This window comes from Culicoides brevitarsis, chromosome 3 (genome assembly GCF_036172545.1).
Source record: "Culicoides brevitarsis isolate CSIRO-B50_1 chromosome 3, AGI_CSIRO_Cbre_v1, whole genome shotgun sequence".
Classification (NCBI taxonomy): domain Eukaryota; kingdom Metazoa; phylum Arthropoda; class Insecta; order Diptera; family Ceratopogonidae; genus Culicoides; species Culicoides brevitarsis.
Window position 1 is genome coordinate 10,132,959 of NC_087087.1, and position 22,386 is coordinate 10,155,344.

Sequence of the window (22,386 nt, forward strand, 5' to 3'; positions counted from 1 at the left end):
AATGTTCGTTCAATGCCTTTTGTCTGCGGGAACTGAAAAATCTGGGGTACGAGGAAGAAGGCAGGCTGCGTACCATTCAGCATCATTTCCTAAACAGTGTGAGAGGAAAATGTAATTTAACGTAAATGTAATAAAAAAAAGCAACAAAAAATCGATTTGATGAATAAAACATTCGTTCAGGTGCGGTTTCAGTGTTGGTTTAGTACGTCTTTGATACTTGGATAAAAGTATTTTCAAGGTTAAAGAGAGGTTAGTTCTTCCTTCTTCTCTGCTTCGTGTAAGAGCAACATCTGTCGTTGTTTATGAATTCTTTCAGTCTGTCATTTCATTCATCATCTTTTTATGTCTCTTAATGGATCGAATAAATTGTTGATTCAATCGAGACAACAACGCACAAAAATGCAGTAGGAATTCCTGTAGGAATGTACTTCGTAGAACTCGTCTATTGAGACGCAGGTTGTTAAGGGCATTGTTGTTTATTTTTTATTGATTTTATTTTTCTCGGTTCATTCTGCGAGTCGTCATCGTCTGGCATGTTGTAGCTTAGTTAAGAGACTCGAGTATTAAATTAGTGTTAATTTCCGTATTTTTTATTTCGTTTTCTTCCTTTTGGTTGGCTGGATGGTTTTCCGTTTTGGCGTGCCAAGAGTTGTCTAGAAACTTTTGTGACGAGAATGTCTTGTTTTTACAAGGTTGGAAAATTGGCTAATATTGTCACATAATTGGGTGTTAACTGTATGGGTCGTTTTTTTGTGTTTTTAGTCTGCTCCTTTTAAAAGTTTTCTAGACGGTTTTATTGTTACTTTTTATAAGGTTGGTCAAGTTTCTTATAAGGGTATACTAAGCCAAGTTAGTGTAAGATATACTTTGTAGACATATGGCATGTCTTTTATATTCTATTAGGTATATTCCCATAGTTTTTTTTCTACTGGAAATAAATTATCCCTTAAATAGAGTTAGTTTTAAAATTCAAGTTGACATTTTAGAGAAGTTTAAATCAAAATTTTCAAATTAAGTTAAATTTGAAGATGGTATTGCTTCAGTTCAAAGATTTGTTATGGTCCATTGAAAATCTTTCGAGTCCTGATTAATCTTTCGATGAGGTTTTCCTTTTTAGTTGAGTCAATGCCAATACATAAGTATCACAAGTTGTAGTCAATTCATTGAAAAGTGATGCTCCTTTGTAAAAAACTGAATTTATTGGAAGATTTTGTACTGATGAGTAAACCGCCAAATGAGAGAAGACCCGTGAGCTGTGATATTATAGTATTTGAGTAGTTATTAGTGTGTCCAATAATGTAATAATTGTCGTCAAATAAGAAGAAATCTACTATTTATTAAGTTCTATGTATAAAATGTTATGATTAGTTAGTAATCAAGTCCCTTTAATTGATGTCATTTATTGTATAAATTTAAGTCCTGGTTAAATAAATATTGTACTGATAAGTAAAGCTGAACGATCAAATGATATAAAAGAACATTTTCTTCCTTCAGATGAACTTTCAGAGCTTTTAGTTATTTGTTCTTCAGAATCCTCAAAATTTGGGGTCCATAGAAATCTAAAGCTTTAAAAAAAATCAAAATTAACAGTTTTTGTTTTAAAGAGACTTACCTATTGATCCTCAGACATCAAGAAGCTAAAGATGAAATGTTAAGACTTTATACATAATTTTGTCCTTGAACTCTGAACTCTTAAATAGGCAAAAAATAACTTAAAATAATGAAAAAATATTATACTTCAACTTACCTCGACCTTTTTTGAAGAATCCCTCTTCAGAACTTGAGCCTTAAAGCCAAAACTTGAAATCTCTTCGACTCCTTTTGAAAAAATTTTTTATCAAAATCCAAACTTACTTCTCAAAACAATAACTTTCTTCACCAAAATCAAATTCATTATTGTCAACTATCTAAAGATAGAAAAGCCAGCAGGAGGTCGTACAAAATATCATTTTCACTTTTTTTCTCACTTTTTTCTTCCAAATCACTATGGAAAAATCGACCTGCTTTTTCATTCCAATTCACCTCAACAAAAAGAGATAAAACCGCTTATCTTTTATTTTCCTCTTCTATTCAAAATCATTCGAACCAAAATCCGAATTTATCTACACAAAAAACAATGCAAACCAGAAATGCAACGATATTAATCGTCATTCGTCTTTGTCGTCATCAACATCTGGCATTCTCACACTTTTTTTGTGTAACTTGAATTTATGCATTCATGGAAATGTGATTTAGACATAAAACAACTTCCAACAATCAAAAAATAATAAAATAAAAAGTATCAAATTAGATACACAATGCGAAATAAACAGCTTCCAAAAATGAAGAAAAAAAACACATTGCATTGAAATGAAAGTAGTTTTGCAAGTTATTACGTTATAATAGCAAGTACGGAGATTATTATTACTTTTTTTTTTATTGAAAAGTATGTGTTTATTTACAGCTTCCATACAAGTCGTGTACTGACAATAAAATAATAATAATAACGGAAAAAGAGTGTAATGATAAGTTGAATGCATAGTTCAAGTTTGCGATGAAAACTGTTACTTTAAATGTCCGCGAGTCATGCAATTTTTCGTCGTACCGATTAATAATTATGATTTCTGGTTCTAACGGCGAAGTTGAACTGGTTTTGTTGGTCGTGAAATTTATTGATAAACAGAGATTAAGTAATTTTTTTTGAAGAATTTCATATTGCAATGAGGAAATTTTATTGTTAATGTATTTTTTGTTTTTAAATAAAATGAGAAATAAAAATATGAAATGAAGTCGTGATGCATGTGTTGTTTATCTTTTTTAATTGTTTACATCGCGAGTGATTATCAAAACAGACAAGACGAGACAAGAAATGGAGTCACAATGGCGCGTTTACATGAAAAGTTATTATCTTGTTTATCTCGAGAAAATTGAAGAGATTGACGTCATTTTTAGCGGCAAAATTTGAAGTACGGGAGGTCTGTGAGACCTAAATTTAAAGGTTTTAACGAAAAATAATTTCTTGAATTTTTTTAAGTAAATATACATTCTATAAGTTTCAAAAGTCAACTTAAAATTATTTTTAAATAAAAAAAAAATAAAAAAAAAATTCAAAAAAAAATTGACATTTTTATTAATTCAAGTTGACTTAAGTCAACTTCCAAAAAGTTTTACTTCATATTTTCAAAAAAACAAATTATTTCATAAATACATAATTCTTTTAAAAATTAACTTAGGGTTATTTTAAAAATATTTGTTAGAAATAAATTTTAGAAAAATTTTTGACATCTGTCAAAAACTAGACTTCAAATGATTTATTTTCCAAATGTCAAATATTTTTTAGAAAGTTAATTAAAAATTATTTAAAAAAGTTACATTTTGAATTCAATTAGCAAGAATTTTGACATCTGCCAAAAACTTTGACATCTGTCAAATTTTGACACTTTTTGTTAAAATCTTAGAAATCTTAAAATCTTTGAAAAGAAATTTTAATCAATATTTTAAAAAATAATTAAATTTGTTTAAAAATCTACAATTTTAGAAATATTTTGACATCTGTCAAAAATTTGACAGATGTCAAAAATTTGACATTTGTTTATTTTCTTCTAAAAATTACTTTTTTTAAATGAAAATCAAAAGTTTTGAATTTTTTTTTCGAGTTTAATAAGAAAAAATTTCTTAAAATCAGTTTAAAAATTTAATTTTCATTCAAAAAATTATCAAACTGTCAAATTTTTACCTTTCAAAACAAAATTATGCAATTTTTAATGATTTTTTTTCATAACAATTGCATGAAATTTGGCCCATTTCTTGTCTTTTTTCGTGCAAATTACTGACCCAAAGACCTACAACACGCTCGTAAATCAAAACAAAACATCAGGAAATCCCTCAAACAAAAAAAACATCTGTTTAATTGTAAAAATTGTGAAAAAATTGCGCGCTTCACGAACCAGAAGTATGTAAACAAAAATATTGTGAGCAAAAAAAAATTGCAATATGTCAAAACCCATTAATGTTGAGTGAACACACGATGCGTTAAATAAACAATTAAAAAAATATTGCGTTTTGTGTTATGAAGCGCGGACTTGCTCCTCAATTACTTAAACATTTGTTTCGTCATGCCGTGATGGGCTTGCGTCAAAAACGAAAACTGACCACTGATAACGACGCCTAAGTCAATATTTGCGCGTAAAAGTAGTAAAAACCGCTCTAAAAATAGAAAAAGCGACGACACATGTCAACTTTGATGGCGGTAGGTCATTCACTTGGTCCCTCATTTAATCACCTAAGTAAAAATGTTCGCGTAATTGGATTGCATCGTTCGCCAAAAAAAAAAGCAAGAAAGTTATCAGAATATCACGCAAACACGCGTCGATTAGAAAGAAATCGATCGGTCACCTGCGTGTGTGTTTTTTACTTTCGCCCCCATTTTACCACGTGTCGATGTCGATTCAACAGTTTTTCCGTAAACTTCTGGCTCCGTGAACGAAACAACAACGGGTTACGTGATTTTTGTGCCAAACACGTTTCAATTCAGCTGCAATCGATGAGCCGGTGTCTGATGTTATTGTTCAATTATCGCCACAAATCACGTTAAAAAATTATTTTTTTATTGGAAATTTTTTGTAGAAAGTTTCTGTGATGAGAATTTTTAATTGAAAAGTGCATTTTTTATGAAATCTTTGGAAGTTGAGAGAATTTGTCGAAATTTAACGGTAAAAATTTGAATTGAATTTTTTGACAGTTACAAAATTTGACAGCTTGAAACATTTTTTTGAATTATTTTCTAAAGTTTTGTTCACAGAGAAAAATATTTAAAAAAAAAAAATATTTATCTAAAAATAAAATTTTAATAAAAAAAATAAAAAAAACGACAAAATCATGTCAAAAAATTATAGCTGTCAAAATTTTGACATTTTTTCGAATTTAAATTTTTTAATTAAAGTAGAATTTTATAAATTCATCAAAAAATCAATAAATGTCAAATCAAAAAATATCAAAATATTTAATTCAAGTGACAGTTCTTGTCAATTTTTTTAAATTTTTGACAGCTGTCATTTTGACATTTATTAAAATTTATGATTTTTTATAAAAATTTTTTAGCATTGAAAGGTTTTTGAGCAACAGTTTGATAAAAATTTAACAATTTTATTTCTAATAAAGCACTTTTGAACAAAATTTCTTAAGCTGTCATAATTTTGACAGTTGACAGATGTCAAAAAAAAATAAATCTCAAGTTTTTGTAAAGTTTCTATTAACATTTCCCTTTTTTAATAATTTTTTAACTTTTATAATGTCAAAATAGTGAAAAAAAATTTTTAAACGTCAAAATTTGACAGTAAATGTCATCTTTTTTAATTTTTAAACCTCAATTGTCAAATTTTTTAAAGCCATTATTGTCAAAATTTTTATCTTAAATTTTTTTATAATAATTTTTTTAAATTTTGAAGTAAATTCTTAAGATCTAAAGTAGAATTTTAACTTTGACAGCTGTCAGACAGACGTCAAAATCCATTAAAAACTTACCCAAGTGTCATAAAATTTTTCACTTCATGGTGCAACTTTACTTTTTTTTCGCCATAATCCCTCCAGTAGTATTGCTAAATATGGTGACTAGTTGGAAAAATGTTTATCATTTCCTTATTTGTATGAAAATAGTTTTTCTATCGTGTCGCAACCACAATGCTCGGTATGTGCAAACGATGTTTACATGCGACATATTCCAGATAATCATTAAAAAAAATGTTTATAACCCAATCCAAACGTGTGCAATTTGTACGTAAAAGGCCTCTTCTCGACGTTGTGCAATTTTAAATCGAAAATCAATGCTTACTTGTGCGGAAATATTTTCAATTATTACGCATTTAGCCTATTTTTGGCGTCAAATTGAATTTTCTTTCGCATGGCGACACTTTTTTCTCTTACCTGAGGCACGATTCGGGTTGAACGATCCATCAATCATAATTTTTTTGGACTAAAAATGACATCATCGTTCTTCTTTGACGTGCGTTCTTCTTGTTCAGGTGACCCTGAACTATAAATGTCGAAAATATTTAATGGAAACCATGTCTCTGAATAAATCTTTCACAATAATCGTAATTTTATGCGCGCAATAACTTAGAGACTATTGCTTACACGCATAAATTATTACGATTTGTAATTAAAAATATTTCAATAAATATTTCGTTGTAAATGCCTAAAATTTCGCATCGCATGGAAAATTGCGTCAGTTCAGTAATTTTTTTTTATTTTGTTTATAGATTCCATTAAAAAAAAATATAAAAGAACGAAATCGCCAAAAAAATGTTTGCTTTGATTTTTTTTCGAGTGTTTATCGACCTCTTAATGGAAACATTTGCAATTTATTGCTTCGTGGAACGTTTTTTTCTTCGTTTTGGGTCAGCAACCTGCTTCGAAGATGAAATTTCGTCAGAATATTAAATTGCTTTTTAATAAAATTATAAAATTTTCCGCCGGGTATGAAAGATGGATCGATGCCGTGTCGTCGCATGTAAATTTCCTTCAAGGCAAGGCGAGGCAAGGCAATGTCATCGTCTCTCGGTGCAACATGAAAAAAAAAATGAAAAAACCACAATTTAATAGGAAAAAAATTACATCAATTTGTGGTTTGATTCCGACGATTTTCACCTTTCGATAATTTTTTTTAATAATTTGAACCGCAATAATGAAAATAATTGAAATCGAAAAGTTCAATTTACTCATTTTATTATCTAACAAGACTTTTGTCGGTTTTTTGACTTGAACCGATGTCTGGTTGTGTTTATTTTGAATCATTTTCACGAGAAATGCAACAAAAGGAAGAGTGATTCATTATGAAAGAGAAAGAAAAATAAATATTAAAAGTGTGGGTTGGTAGTTATTTTTATTGTATAGCGCATTTTGTGTCATTTTTAAAATATTTTAAGAATTAAATAATTTTTTTTATATTTTTAAATTTTTTTTATTTAAATTCATAAAAAAATAAATATTACCGCATTTTTTCTTCGAAATGCGGTAATGAAAAATCATGAAAAAAATTCAATAATATTTTTAATAAATTTTAAAACAATAAAATATTGCTTGAAAATTAAAAAAACTGAATTTTTCATGAATTTAAATTTAATAAATAAAGTAAAAAATTAATAAAAAAATTAAATTAAATTAAATGAAGATAATAAAATTAAAAAAAATTAAAATAAATTATATTAAAAAAAAGTTTAATATAATTTTTAATTTTTTTAAATTTAATATTTTTTTATTTTTAATATTTAATTTTTTTATATTTAATTTAAAAACTGAAAATTTAATGAAATTAATTAATTTAAAATAATAAAATAAAAAATAGATAATTAAAAATAAAATAAATCTTAATAAAAAATAAAATAAAATTCAGAAATTAAAAAATAAATATTAAATAAATTAATTTAATTTTATGAATTTAATTAAAATTAAAAAATTATTTTAAAAAAATTAAGAAAATTTGAAAAAAATTAATAAATTTTAAAAAATTGATAATTTTTTCGCAGAAATAAAATTTATATTAAAACAGACAGACTTCATTCGACGTCAAACAATTTCAAACCGACACACTTCCCAACAATTAGTTAAAATTACAAAGAAAACCCGCATCTGCCGCTGTTATGTGAGATGCAATTGTTTCCATTTGCTGTTTTCTGTTTGTTATTCGTGGATTTCTAACATTCGAAACATTTCTAAGTTTAACTTTTTACATCCGCGTTCTTCTAAAATGCATTTGAACTCGCTTTTCACGACAAACTAAACATTTCACCATGAAAAGTGCTCCAATTTTTCATGTTTTTTTGTTTAAAATGACCTTTCATTGTAAAAAATTCAACAAATATCGATCTGCGGTTGACCTTTGTTCGACAAATCAACTCGAGACATGCAACTGAGTTGCACTTTCTTTGTCCGAATGCTTTGACCCAATTTTCAGTTGTTGTTGCTCCACGTGCGCTTTTTTCATGACACGAGTTTGCACTTCACTTCAACAAAACAACGGCAGTTGTCGATGACATTGAACTCTGTGCATCGCCCACACTCCCCTGTCGCTCTCTTTCTCTTTTTCTCTCGCTCGTGTTTGACTGAAAATTGCATCTTTCTGCATTAAAAGGACGAAAAAAAGCAATTTGCAAGAAAATCTCAAGGAAATGTTTCCCAAACACGCAATAATCTCGAAAAATCCACTGAAATTGCGATAATCCGCAATATAGGAGACACTGACCTTGCTTTGCGGTAATTTCGATGTACAGGTGTACTACCAAGATAACTGTTTGCTCAACGGAATTCCTTACATTCTTTCTTCGTTCGCAAAAGATAAGCGTCGTCTTTGTTGACGTTCCAAAGGCGATGAGCGAAGGAGATAAGCGAATCGTGAAATTAAACACGAAAAGTGAACAAAAGTAAATTAAATAAAATATTCATGATTGTCTTTTGTGCAAATTTATGGCGGTATTTAAAGAAGACCTCGAGTCGTCGCAATGAAAAAAAAAGTATCGAGCAAGGCAATTATTTACGCGTGCAAGTTTGTTTTTGTATCGGAAAAGAAGGAATTCGATGACCTTGAAGGAAAACAAAACTTTTTGAAGGCGCGCAATAAATAGACAAGGGTGGCAAAAAGAAAGAAATGACGCAACAAAAAGTAACAAAGAAGTAACTTTATGACGTCACAAGAGATTTTCTGTGGGTTGGCGATGATGTCACTTATTGCGTGGTATGTAAATTGTAATTTTACTGAACATGAAGGGGTTGTGGTTTATGAGGTTTTTGTGCAAATTTGATACAATTGCATAATTGGGAGAATCTATTTTGGAGCATTTTTTGTAAAAAAAAATTTTTATTTAAAAAATTATTTAATTATTTATTTTATTTTATTTAAAATATTTGAATTTTATTTTTTTTTTATTTTTAATCATTTTTTATATTTTTAATCAATTTTCCATTATTTATGAGAATTTTTAGGGAGTCAAATTTAATTTAAAAAAATAAAAATTGGTTGTCTTTTTTAAAGAAAATTATTTTAAATTAAATTATATAAAACTTATAATTAAAATTTAAAATTTTTAAATTTTTAAAATATTTCTCACCGATAAAAGATTTTTAAAAATTAATTTTCAATAAATTTTTTTAATTCTTTTACTTGCTTTGAATTAGAAAAAAATGTGCTTTTGAAATAAAAAAAAAGAATAAAACTTAAAACCATAAAATGGACAAAAACTCATTGAAATTCTGAAATTAAAAAAAAAATAAATTTTATTAAAATAAAATTAAAAATTATTAATTTAATTATTAATTAATTAATTATTATTTATTAAATAATTATTATTAATTAAATATTTAATTTTATTTAATTAAAATAAAATAAAATAAAAATAAATATTAATAAAATAAAAATAAATTTGATTTAAAAAAATCTTTTTTACTATTAAATTATTATTGAATTATTTTTTAAAAATAAGAAAAAAATTATATAAAATAAATTCTTTGAAAGGTTTATTTTTTTTTTAGAAAATTAAGAAAATTTCTCATTAAAAAAAATAAAAATTGAAGAAAAAACTAAAAAAATGTAAATAAATTTTAAAAATAATTTCATTTATTTAAATACTTTACAAAAAAAAAATATTTAAAAAAAATAAAATAATTTTTATATTTAACTTATTGGAACTTATTAAAAAGTGGGTAAAAAAAAATTTCATTGAAAAAAATTTAAAAGTGCAAAAATCTCAAGATTTCTTATCAAATTTCAAAAACGAAACGAAAAAAAATCCCTCAATGTTGTCTAGAAATGCTAGATTACCTCAAAAGGTCACATAACCGTAACCGACTAACATTACACTCTGTAACTCATTCCCTCATTGCAATACACTTCATTAATATTGCTTACATTTTTTACAACTTTTAGCTAGTTATTGTTGGCTTGGCTCGGCTTGACTCACCATCACACTCAATTGACTATCAGATACAGTTATTGCGCGCTCTTCACATATCACGTTAACGAGAGACGTTTTTATGACAAGGTTAATGGGTATCGCATAACGTTAGAAGTAATTAGTCCAACTCACTTGTTTTTCATTCTCTCCAAATTACAACAACAACAACAATTGAATAGCGCTTTCAGATAATTATCGCACATTACATAATGGAATGCATTGTTGTTCGAACGACGACGCAGAAATTACGCGAAAAAAAGGTGTAGAATTACCATACAATGCGATTGTGATAAGATCCAGGTCGATTCTATTAATAAAAAAAATTAATAAAGCCGCCCGAAAAATGCTTATTAATAGCTAACGGCAACTTCCTGGATGGAAAATTAGCATGTCTCCTCCCCCTTTTTCCACTTTCTCACACTTTTGTGTCCAGTTGCTTTTCCGTCAACTTTTTCGTCGCCAATTTTATTCGTTCGTTAATCAATTTCATTTCCTCGTCAATTCATGTCACGAAATGAAATAAATTAGTCTGTCTCGTCGTCGTCTTTTTTTTTGTGTGTTTTCACTCAAGTTGGTAGTTGTTAATTTGACTCTGTGGACTGTGCAAAATTTATTTTTTGTTATAAAACATTTTTTGCTATTTTTTTTTGTTTCGATTTTAAAGAATATTATTGTAAAATTTTTAAATTTTTTAAAAATATTTTTAAATTTAAAAAAAAATTAATAAAATTATTTTTTTAATTAAAATAATTAAAATATATTTTTTTAAAATTAAAATTAATTATTTTAAAAATTTTTTAACTATTAAATTTTTAAATTATTTTTTTTTATTTATTTTTTTTTAATTTTAATTAATTTTTTAATTATTTATTTTTTAATTCAAAATATTTTGAATTTTTTTTTTATATTATTTTTATTAAATTTTTTTATCATTTTTTTTTAAATAAATTGATAAATTTTATACTTGAATTTTTTTAAAAATTCAATTTTCGTAAAAACAAAAAAAAAGTCAAACTGCTAATTGAATTTAAAACTCAATTAAATTATTTATTAATTAAATAAAAAAATTATTAAATACCTAAATAATTTAATTGAGTTTTTAATTTTTTTTAAATAAAATTAATTTGTTAATTAATTATAAAATTTTAATGTTTTCAAAATTCAATAATTTTAAGTAAAAATGTATTTAATATTAATTAATTTTTTTTAATCATTTATTTCTTTATTTTTAATTAATGAAAATTAATTCATTTATTTATTTTTAAAAACTAATAAATTTATTAAATTATTTTTTTCGATTTTTTCTAATTTAATTAAGATTTTCTACAATAAAAAATAGATCCAAATTTTATTTAAAATTTTTCAATTTTTCATAAAAATTATTTTATGAATTTTTTCGCTAAAAAAAATTCGCTTTTCATTAAACTTTTAAAAAAAAACATTTTTAAAAAATTAAATAAATATTTTTTAAAATTGTTCAATAAAAAAATCATCCGCGAAATGTAAATTTTTCACAGCACTTTGATAAAAATGCGTTATCAAGCGAATAATAATGAAAAAAAATGTATCACAAAATAATCATAGTAAGTGGTAACGAGATCACTTTCACTCGATATTCACTTCAAAATAGAAAAAAAAAACACAAATTTTATGTACGCGGTTTTATTTTTTTTTTCTTCATTAAATAATAATTTTTATTTATGGCGATTTAGTAATTCAAATCATGTAAACTCGTTCGAAAAACGATCGACATGTGAAAATTATGTAACGATATGGAGCGATTTTAATGTTAAGTTGTTTCCCTAATTTTGTCTTGCTCTTAATCGAGTTTTAACACAAATTTGATCGAAAACTCATTAAAATTATTATCGAGGCAGGCAGTTATCGCTAAGAGCATCGCGTAAGAGACGGAAACGCCGCAATGCACGAATTACGATTTTTTTTACTTTTTTTGGTGTGAAAAATCAATTAAAAAAAAATAATGAACTTAATGTTGCATCATGACTCAATTTCATCAAAACAGACACAAACGCCCGCCTCTCATGCATTACGAGTGCAATTGATTCGCAAAATTAGCATGAAATTACCATAAAAACAACAAACACTCCTTCTAAATCTAATTTGCGCTGCAGGAACGTCGCATCTTGACGAGATTCCAGAAATAATTAAATTTATGTATTTATAAACAAATTGCAGTTATTTTTACTGTTCTTCTTGTTCGTTTGGTGTAACAACCTCGGGAATAGATAAATTTATGGAATATTTTTTTTTTTGATTATTTGTTTTAAAATACAAGAAAATTTACAAGTCTAGAGAAATACATTGAACTGTTTCTTTTTATTAATTCACACATGAGTAATAAATACTAAAAATTTTGCCTTTGTTTTGTTTTTTCGTTGCAGACAACAGAGACTGAGAAACATCTAGCAGACTTCTTTCATAATCGATTGAAGTTGAGGAAGAATTCAGGTGAGTTTTAATTTTTTTTATTTAAGATTTTGTCAAATTTAATTTTTATCAAGAATTTATTTTTTATTAAAAAATTATTAAAATTAATGCAAAAAAAAAAAAATTAAAATTTAAATATTAAAATATTATTTTAATTTTTTAAAAAATATTTTTCATTCATTTTTAAAATTAAATTTAATTAAAACTAATTAAATAATTATTTAATAATTAAAAAAAATAAATAATAAAAAAATTCATTAAAATTAATATATTTTTTAAAATTAAAATTTTTAATATTTTTTTAAATATAATAAAATTAAAATATAAAAAAAATATTTAAATTAAATTTTAATAAAAACTCAAATAATTTTTTTTTAAATTAAATAAAAATTTGAAAATCCTTCGTTTGTTGTGATAAAAAAATATTGTGTGAAAATTTCATCTAAAAATTTAAAATTATTTTTCAATTTTTTGTTTTTTAATTTTTAAATTTTTTTAAAATAATGTTTTCACTAAGTTTTTTGAAAAATTAAGTTTTTTTCAAATCCAAAATAATTTTTTATTTTTAAATAAATGCTCGAAAATAATTTGCTACAAAATTCAAAATAAATTATTTAAATAAAAAATTTCTTTCCATATAAAATAAAATTTCGTCTGAAAATTAAAAAAAAATCATTAAATATTTTTTTAAAAAATTAGTAAATGTTGAAAAAAAATCTTAACTTTTAACTAAAAAATAAAAATTTTCAATAAAAAAAAAATTAAAAAATTAAATTAATAAAATTATTTAATTAATTAAAATTTTTTCAATAATAATTTTTCCATTTAACTTAAAACAGCTCATGATTTGCAAATATTCTAACAAAAATCAGTCAATTCCCCATTCAACAAGAATACACAAAACCGTAAAAAATTGTCTCTCGTGCTTAATGAATTGAATTAAATAAACATGTTTTATCTATTAAAACTTCTCATCCTCTCTTCTCTTGCACTTCTTTGGCAATGGCATTAACTTTACCAAATTTACACATGTGTCTCCCCCAAAAACATCTTTTTGCAAGTTGAGCATTTTATGGCCCTTCTGCGTCCAACGAACGTAATCTCTTTGAAACATTCATCATTTACTAATTCATTTATTTACTGCTCGAATGGTGTGTGCCGAGCATGGCAAAGCAAAGACAAACATCCACTTATCCAATTAACATCATTAACATTCTTTTTTCTACTGAACGCTGCATGATAATGATGAATGAATGGTCGTTTATGCAAAAACGTGTCACTAAATAACGATTTGAAGGGATCTCCCTCGTTTTTTTTATTTTTGTTGTAAAAAAGCCGCATCACGATGCTTTGTCAAGGTCTCATAAAATAATCTAATTGAAAAATAAAATCGCCAAAATTGCTGTAGATCAGATTTAGTGTTGTCAGCGTCCAAAAAAATTTATTCTGTGCATTCAAAGGGGGGCTTTATAGATTTTTTTTCAGATTTTAAAAGAATTTTGAAAAAAAAAGTTTTTTGCCCGTAATTGTGTCTGTCGAAAAAAAATTAATTTAATTAAAAATTAAAAATCATGAAAATTAAAAAAAATAATAATTTTTATTAAATTAAATTAAAAATAATTAAATTAATAAATAAATTAATAAATTTTGAACGGATAAAAAAAATATTTTATTTAATTTTTTATTTATTTTATTTTTATAAAAAAAAAATAAAAGAAGAAGGCTTTTGAAAAATCTTAAAAATGTGTATAATTTTTTTTAATTTTTTTAATTAAATTTAAAAAAAAATATTCTAAAGTACAAAGAATTCGAAAAAAATAATTTAATTTAAAAAAAAAAATTATTAAAAATCTGTAAAAACGTGAAAAAACTTTTTTTAAATAAAAAATTAAAATAAAATTAAAAACAAATCAAAACATTAGAAAAAATTAAAAATAATTTGAAAATGGGAAAAAATAAAATATTTCATGAAAAATATTTAAAAATTTATATTTAAAAAAAAATCGGGAAAAAATAATTCAAGAGTCTCAAAAAATTAATATATTTTTTTTTAATTCGAGAAAAAATTAAAAGTGCTTTGAAAACGAAAAAAAAAATTAAAATTTTTTTTAATTTTTTTTTTATTTTTTTTTATCAAATTCAAGTAAAAATACGCTCAAAATTTGAATCCCACAAAAATCTTTTATATTTAATTTTTTTGTATTTTTTCCAATAATATCATAACAACAACAACAACAAAGGTGTACAAATGACATAAATATTGTCGTCATACATGTGCCGTGTATTATTATTTGCATTGTCGCAAATTCATTTAGTCAAGCCAGCCAAGTATTAATTCAGTGTTTCATGTAAAGTCGATGTGTTTACATCCGAGTCCATTGTTCTCTCGTCGACAATTGAAAAAAAAAATAAACAAATTTAATTAACATTTTTTCATTTCTTTTGTTCGTTGGATGTGGGTTAAGACGCAATTTTGCGTTTCCTGATATCGATTTGCCTGAATCTCAGTAAAAACAAAAGAAAAAAATGTATGGCATTCGGTCAGTAAGGGAAACGCCGTCGTCGACACGCTCTGTGATAAGAGATAAAATTGAATTGTTTGAGCAAAGTACGGAAATTTTTTTTTTTGTGAATAATTTCTAATTTTTTTTTTTATTTTTTTTTGCAGTTGAATTTGATCCATCGACAAAACGCAGTAATAATTCATTGGACCACCAATCGTCGTCGACGAGCAGTTCTACCGAATATTTAGACCAAAGTGATCGGAACAAGATGATGTCCTCACCGCAACCGCCACACGTAATTACCGATGCTCAAGGACTTATCGTGCCAAAGAAGCTCGTGAATCCGTGCTTGGAGTCTACGGATCGCCAAAGTTTGCATCGCGAACTCATGTTTAACCAAAAAGTGTAAGTTTTTTTTTCGAATCTAAAAATTAAATTTATTTTGAAATTTAATTAGGTAAAATTTTATTTAATATTATTATTTTAAAATTTTATTTGAATTAAAATTAATTAAAAAAATCAATTAATTTAAAATAAAATTTTATTAAACTAAATTAATTTTTAAAATTATTATTGAATTATATTGAATTAATAAAATTTAAAAAAAAAAAATAAATTTGAATTAAAAAAAATAATTTATTTTAATTTTAATAATAAATATTAATTTAAAAAAAATAAATAAATAAAAAATTAAATTATCAAATTATTATTTGAATTTTTATTTAAATATAATTTAATTTATTTTTTTAATTAATTAAAAATATTTTTTTAGTATTGATTAATTTAAAATAATAATTTATTTAATTATTTTTTTTTTTAATTAAATTTAAAATTTTAAAAGTTTATTTTGATTTTACTTACATAAATTTAATTTAGTTTAATAGTTTTTTTTATTAACAATTAAATTTATTTATTTAATTAAATATATATTTTTTTTTAATTTTAATTTAATTATTTTATTTTTTTTTAATTTTATTAATTTTAAAATTTTTCAAAAACAATTAATTATTTTTCAAATCTCTTTTAGTGGCAAAAACGTCTTGAACCAAAAAAGTGAGTTGCAACGTGCGCTCGAGAAGCAAAAGGAACGCCAATTTGCGGCGCAGCAACAGAAGAAAATGGAAGACCACAACCCGAAAACCATCGAAAATGAACTAACAAAGGTGATAATGCAACGAGCTCAACGATTGGAAAATTCGCAGAAGGAAAACAAGAATGAGCTGGACGACCATTTCATTAGTCCCGAATATTTGAATGCACGTGCAAAGCTAAAACACACCATCGATACGAAATAAGTCGATTTTCGGTTTTTTTGTTTTTTAAATTTTAAGACGCCACACGCGTTGCTGTGCAGTTTTTAATCCTGTTTGAACGCAAAACAAAAAAATTATTAAAAAAAATGCTTTAAATATCCCACAAATTTCTTCCGGCTTCATTTCTCCACTTTCAGAAAGGGTAGAATTTAAGTTTTAATTTTAATGTAATTTTTAATAATTTTTTGTGATGTCAGCTTTCGTTTTTTTTTTGTTTTTTAAGTTTCTGATTCCAAATGTAAATTTAGTTAATTAAAAAAAAATAATAAATTTAATGATAGGAAGATTCCAAGCAAGCAGTGTCATGTTGGAAATAAGTATTTTATTAGAATAATTTTGTTAATTAATATCAGATCAGAATTTTTCAAATACAAAAAAAAAAATATATTTAAGTGGAAATTATACAATAAACACGCGATTTGTCGCCAAAAAAGATTCTCAATTTAAATATCATAGCATTTTAGAGACTTTCGATTATCTTTGCTCGTTCTAAAAAAAAATTAAAATTAAAAGACTCAAAAAAAAAACGTCAATAAAAATTTTAGGGACGCATTTATGATTGAGATGACCTTAAAAAAACAAAAGAAATGATTACACGAGTAAGCAAATAAAAAATAGTTCGTAGGAAAACAAAGAGAGAAACCAATATTTTTATACCCAAAGCAGTTTTTTCTGTGTCGTAATGTCTTTAAACATTTAAAAAAAATACCATTAAAAAATGTGTGTGTCTGTTCTAATTTTTTTTTTTCAAATACAAACCTTATTGAGAATCTTACTTAGGAGTTTAAAAATGCAAAAAAAAAAAATAAAATTCTCGATTATTAATAATAAATTGTATTAAAAATGAATATTTAGGATGGTTAAAAAAAATTACAAAAAAATATTCAAGTATTCAATAAGTTTAGGATGATACTGGTAAAAAAAAATTAATGATTAGTATGAGAAAAATACCATAATAAAAAGTATATGTTGTATTTGAAGAAGTAAATTTTTTGTGTTTTATTGATTTAAATTATTCTCCATCAAGAAAAAAAATTTCAATTAAATCTCTATTTTTTTGACTCCAATTTTTCAATTTTGGTATATTTTCTTCGAAATCGATATCGGTGCACGACATCCACACACTTAGCTTTCGGCGGTGTTCCGATCGATTTTCATTCAATTTTTGAACCAATTTATCAAAAAAAATCCGTATTAAGCGGTAAGTCACATTCAAAATAAATGAGTTTTTCCAAGCTTTTGAGTAAACTTAGAAGAGCAACTTCATCATGTTCAACACCTGAAATAATTATTGTGGACATTGGACTCGCATATAAATAGCTGCCTACCAAGCTTTGCAATTTAATTAAATCATCTTTTTTGAGTTTTTGAACTTTCAAGTCTAATTTCCTCAAATTGAGCAGTTTTGAAATCAAGCCGATATTTATAGTGAATTCATGAATTTCAAGACTCTCAAGAGTAATATGATTCTGTTGATTTAATTTTTCCAAAAATAAATTGACATCTTGTGAGTTTGTGATGCGATTGCCATCAGATATTGAGCAAACCTTGAATTTCTTATCCAAAAAATGTTCGTATAGCACTTCGTATCCTATTGAAGTTTTGAAAATTTCCAAAGTTTTCAATTTTTCTACAGGAAAACTAAAAACATTTGAACTATTTTCCAACCAATTAACGTCTATGGATTCAAGATTTTCGAGTTTTTGTAGCTTTGATACATCTGCATCTGTAAGTTTTTGAATTTGAACCAAATTTATTGCTTTCAAATTGGTTAATTTGCATAACAAATCCACATTTATTACGAATTTCCACGCCGAAATGTCACGATTCGTTGGCGCTTTCCAATTAACGTCTGGAACCCCCGGGAAGAAGGCTCTCATCTCGTACATCTTCGGGCACTGCCTCTTGTCTCCAAAGGAATCATTAAGTCATCTCCTAAATGTGCGTAACTTGATCGTATTTCAAGTTTTTTCAGATTTACATTTTTTTCTAAAATTTGTCTGTAAGATATGTAAATTATCCAGACGAAGAAAAAATTTGCGTAGCTCCAATAGTTCGAAAAAGTCCATCAAAGCTGAAAAATTTTGTTAAAAATTAAAATTTAATACAAAAAATTTAAATTTACTTCTTACTTTCACATTTTTTTGGAATCAAGACATTTTTGGGATGATCCATTGTTATTCGCAAGTTTCTAAACAGAAAAAAAATGTAAACAAAGAAACGCCGGCCAATTAGTTTTGATAGTTTTTACCTTTTTTTCTTTGAATTTCCTCTAATCTTGAACAATTTATGATTAATTGCGCTCAAATTCACGTAATTATAATTTTAAAAAATATTTTTTTACTGTTTTAAATAATTTTTTTCCAACTTTTTTAAATTTTTCATTTAATGTAAAGAAATTTTTAGGTTATAAATAGTCCCAGTGAACAATTATAAAATTTTTCCGCATTTTAATGAATTTGAAAAATTCGTTTGTATCTCTTACATTTAAAAATTGATCTTTTTTTTTGAAAACTTAAGTTCTTTTTGATTTTTTTTAAACTTTGTTTAATAATTAAAAAAAATTATCACACAATTAAAAAATAAAAAAAATATTGCTAAAAAATAAAGAATATTTAATATAAATATTTAAAATAATAAAATAAAATAAAAAAATAAAAGCTAAAAAAATATTATTTTTAAAATGAACAAAAAAAAATTATATAAAAGTGATATCTATTTTTTGCTAAAAATAATATCCTAAACTTTGCTTATTTTGGATTTAAAATTGAATTTTTGCTTATGATTTTTTTTTAAGTTTAAATTAATTTAAAAAGCTGTCTTAATTATTTTTCCAAAAATTTTTTCACATGAGAAAAAAATGTTTTCTCACATTTTTCTCTTTAACCATGTGACTTTTTATTTAAAAAACTGCTCTTGACTGTCACCGCATGATAAGAAATTGCCCATTCTTGTGTGAAAAACTCACGTATAGACCATCGTATTGAAAAATAAAAAAAAAATCACGTGTTTCAAACAGCATCATAAATTTAATTCCATAACACACTTTTCACAACATAAATCTCTGAAATTGTGCGAAAATGTGGAAAATTAGTCGATTGTATCGTAAAACCGCTTGTACGAGTCTTCGCTACCGTCTGACGATCTCAACAAAATATGATTTGTTTTTTTAATCGAAGGTGCCTGAAAAAAGTTTAAAAAATTACTAAAAATTTAATTTTTTTTTTTTAATTTTTACCTTTAAGCTTTGGTACATGAAAAATGGTCCGTAGCTGAGATTAATGACGCCAATAAGTCGAATGAGCCACGGAAATCCAATCAATTTCGCCATCTCGCCGCCAACCATGGGCGCCACGGAATACGCCAAACTCACCGCCATCTGTTGAATGGCATAAACAGCGCCATAATTCGAAATCGAATTGCTCGAAATGGAATCGTTATCCGTGAATTTCGCATCGACAGCAGATGCCAGCAACGGAACGAGCGCCGAATCCAGTGCTCCAATGCCCAATCCGAGTCCAAAATGGGGAATTAACAAGCCGGAAATTGACGAGGCGTTCGGTATCAAAATGCACGACAATCCAACGATGAGCAACGAAATCACGGCAATTCGAATTTGTCCGTGTCGATAAGCAAAGGACCCGCAAAAGTTCGTTCCGAGGAAGTAACCCAGCGAATCGGGCACAAAAACGGTGCCAATTTGCCACTTTTTTGGATGTAAATTCTGCATGAGCCAAATTGGGAGACACGGTTCGAGTATTGCCATCGCCGACGTGCTGATCCAGATGGCGCAAGCGATTAAAGTGATTGTTTGATCGGACAACAGGGGCCACCAACTGGATGTTTCGCCGCCAATTCCGGACTCGGTTTGAACGTGGAACTCGATGCAGTTGATTTGAAGCACTAAATTGAGGAAGAGAACGACAGCGATGGTGTAGAATGGGACAGATTTGCCGGCAAAATCGTATAATAAGCCGCCAAAGGGGTAGCCGAAGAGAACTCCTAACGCTACGCTGCCGAGAATTATTCCCATTACCTTTGAACGTTTCTCGTCTTCTGGGTAGAGCTGCGAATAAAAATTTAAAAAATCATTTTTTATCAAAAATTTGGTTTAAAAATATAATTAATATTTTTTTATAATATTTTTTTAAGAATTGAATAATCCTTTATTAATTTTTTTTTTTGTTTTTTGAAGGTTAGTTATAATATGGATTAATTTTTTAAAAATTATTTTTAATTAAATTTTATATTTAAAAAAAATCAAAAATTTAAAGGAAATAATAAGAAAATTTTTAAATTCTTAAGATGTTTTTTTAATTTAAAAAAATATTTTTCTTTGCTATTTTTGAACGTTATGCTATAGATTATTTTTTAAAAAATATTTAAAATTTAATTTTATATTTAAAAAAAATAAAAAGAAAGAAAAAATATTAAAATATTTTAAGATAAATTAAATGAAATTTTTAAAAATAAAAAGAAGGGAAAAAAAGTTGATTAAAAGTTAAACTTATGACTAAGGAATTTATTTTTTTATAAAATTAAAATAAAATAAAATTAAAGTGAAATTAAAATTAATTTAAATAAAAATTGATAATTTTTAAAAACTAATTATAAAAATTTTATTAAACTTTAAATTATGTTTGACCAAAAATAAAATTTGTTTGGATAAATTTTTAAAATAATAATAAATAAAATATGTAAAATAAATAAAAACTATAAGAAATAAAAAAATATTTTAAATAAAATAAAAATTTATATATAAAATAAAAATGTGAAAATTTATAAAGAAAATTTATAATTACATTAATTAACAATTAACAAAATTTAAAAATAAACAAAAATAAAATTTATATAATTTATTTATATAATAAATAAATTTATAATTTTTTAAAAACTAAAAATTGAGTCATAAAAAATTGACTCATAAAAAATAAATAAAATAAAAAAATATTAAAAAAAATTAAACTGAAAATATTAATAAACTTTAATTATATAATTAAAAATTAAATAAATAATTAGAAAAAAATTATTTAAATTTCCAAGAGAAAAAATTATAATTTATTTATTTAATAGTCAAAAATTATTAAAAAAAAAATAAATAAATAATTTTTTTATTATTTTGAAATATTTTTTTTAAATTAAAATTGTCGAAACTTCACAAATAATAATTTTTTTATTTATTAAAAATTTACTTACATGTGCAATCAAACTCATTCCGCAAACATTGAGACACGCCGAACCAATTCCTTGAATAGCTCGTGCAAAAAACAAACTCCAGTACGACTGTCCGATGGCAAAAACCAACGAAGCTACCAACAAATTCACCGTGCCAAAAAGCAACGGCAACCGATATCCAAATTTCGTCGTGAGTCCTCCAACAATCGGATTAAAAATCAACTGAATTATTGCTTTAATGCCCAAAAGCATCCCAATCGAGGCATTTTCATCATTCAAATCCTCCATACTGACATTGCTCGTGCCCTGCTCGATATGTTGATTCAACGAACTATTCTTGGTTGTTGCTGCTGCTGCTGCGGGAAGAATTGTCTCGCCCATCACCTGCGACACGTAATGCATGTCGTAATTTTTGTACACGACGCTGGCGGGAAGTTTCTCCGCGTTGCTCAAATAATCCGGCAAAATTGGCACAATTACCGTGAGCAAGATGTTGTCCAGAAAAAGCGAGATGTACACGATAATTGCGACCAAAAGACGACTTTCCGCGTGTTTCATCTGAAACATATTGTAGCTGAATTCGAAGCGAGACATCCTCAAAAAACGCCTTTCGGTGGGAAAAGTTTCACGATTTGCGGGAATTTTACTCGATTTTTGCTCAAAATTTGGAAAAAACGCGCGATTTTGATGAAAAATCTTCCATGAATGATTTTTTTAAATTTGAAACGCACGAAAAAAAGTGTAACGAACACGAACGCAGTGGAAAATCGAATGAAAAACGAAAACAATGCGACACGTCTTTTATAGAAAAAATTTTCGCGCGAGTGTCGGCTGATGTGCGGTATGGAGAGATAACAAAAGAAACGTAGGGAAAACTGTCTGTGAAGGAATTTGAAATGGAAATGACAGAAAAAGTGTTTTAAAGCAGAGATTTTTCGAAAAATTATAAAGATTTTAATTTTTGATAGTAATTTTTTGATGAAAATTTTTAATTTATTATTATAATTTTATTTTAAATTAAAA

General features: G+C 25.6%; 2 protein-coding genes across 2 annotated transcripts in view; one reads left to right on the top strand and one right to left on the bottom strand.

Moving 5' to 3' along the window:
* The window catches only part of LOC134833392 (uncharacterized), a 33,977-nt gene extending 16,878 nt beyond the window's left edge, over positions 1 to 17,099 (top strand). The window contains exons 2-4 of the mRNA XM_063847701.1: positions 12,326 to 12,392; positions 15,040 to 15,280; positions 15,903 to 17,099. Of these exons, the coding sequence (XP_063703771.1) occupies positions 12,326 to 12,392; positions 15,040 to 15,280; positions 15,903 to 16,170 (576 nt within the window). The 3' untranslated portion in view covers positions 16,171 to 17,099. The remainder of the gene's footprint in view (positions 1 to 12,325; positions 12,393 to 15,039; positions 15,281 to 15,902) is intronic.
* A 2,115-nt stretch (positions 17,100 to 19,214) lies between these two features.
* On the bottom strand, positions 19,215 to 22,107 carry LOC134834845 (synaptic vesicular amine transporter). The gene is made up of 3 exons (XM_063849637.1): positions 21,385 to 22,107; positions 19,427 to 20,254; positions 19,215 to 19,371 (listed from the first exon to the last, which is right to left on the bottom strand). The coding sequence occupies exons 1-3, from the start codon at positions 21,955 to 21,957 to the stop codon at positions 19,279 to 19,281; spliced, it is 1,494 nt and encodes a 497-aa protein (XP_063705707.1). The 5' UTR covers positions 21,958 to 22,107; the 3' UTR covers positions 19,215 to 19,278.
* Between the last annotated feature and the right edge of the window lie 279 nt (positions 22,108 to 22,386).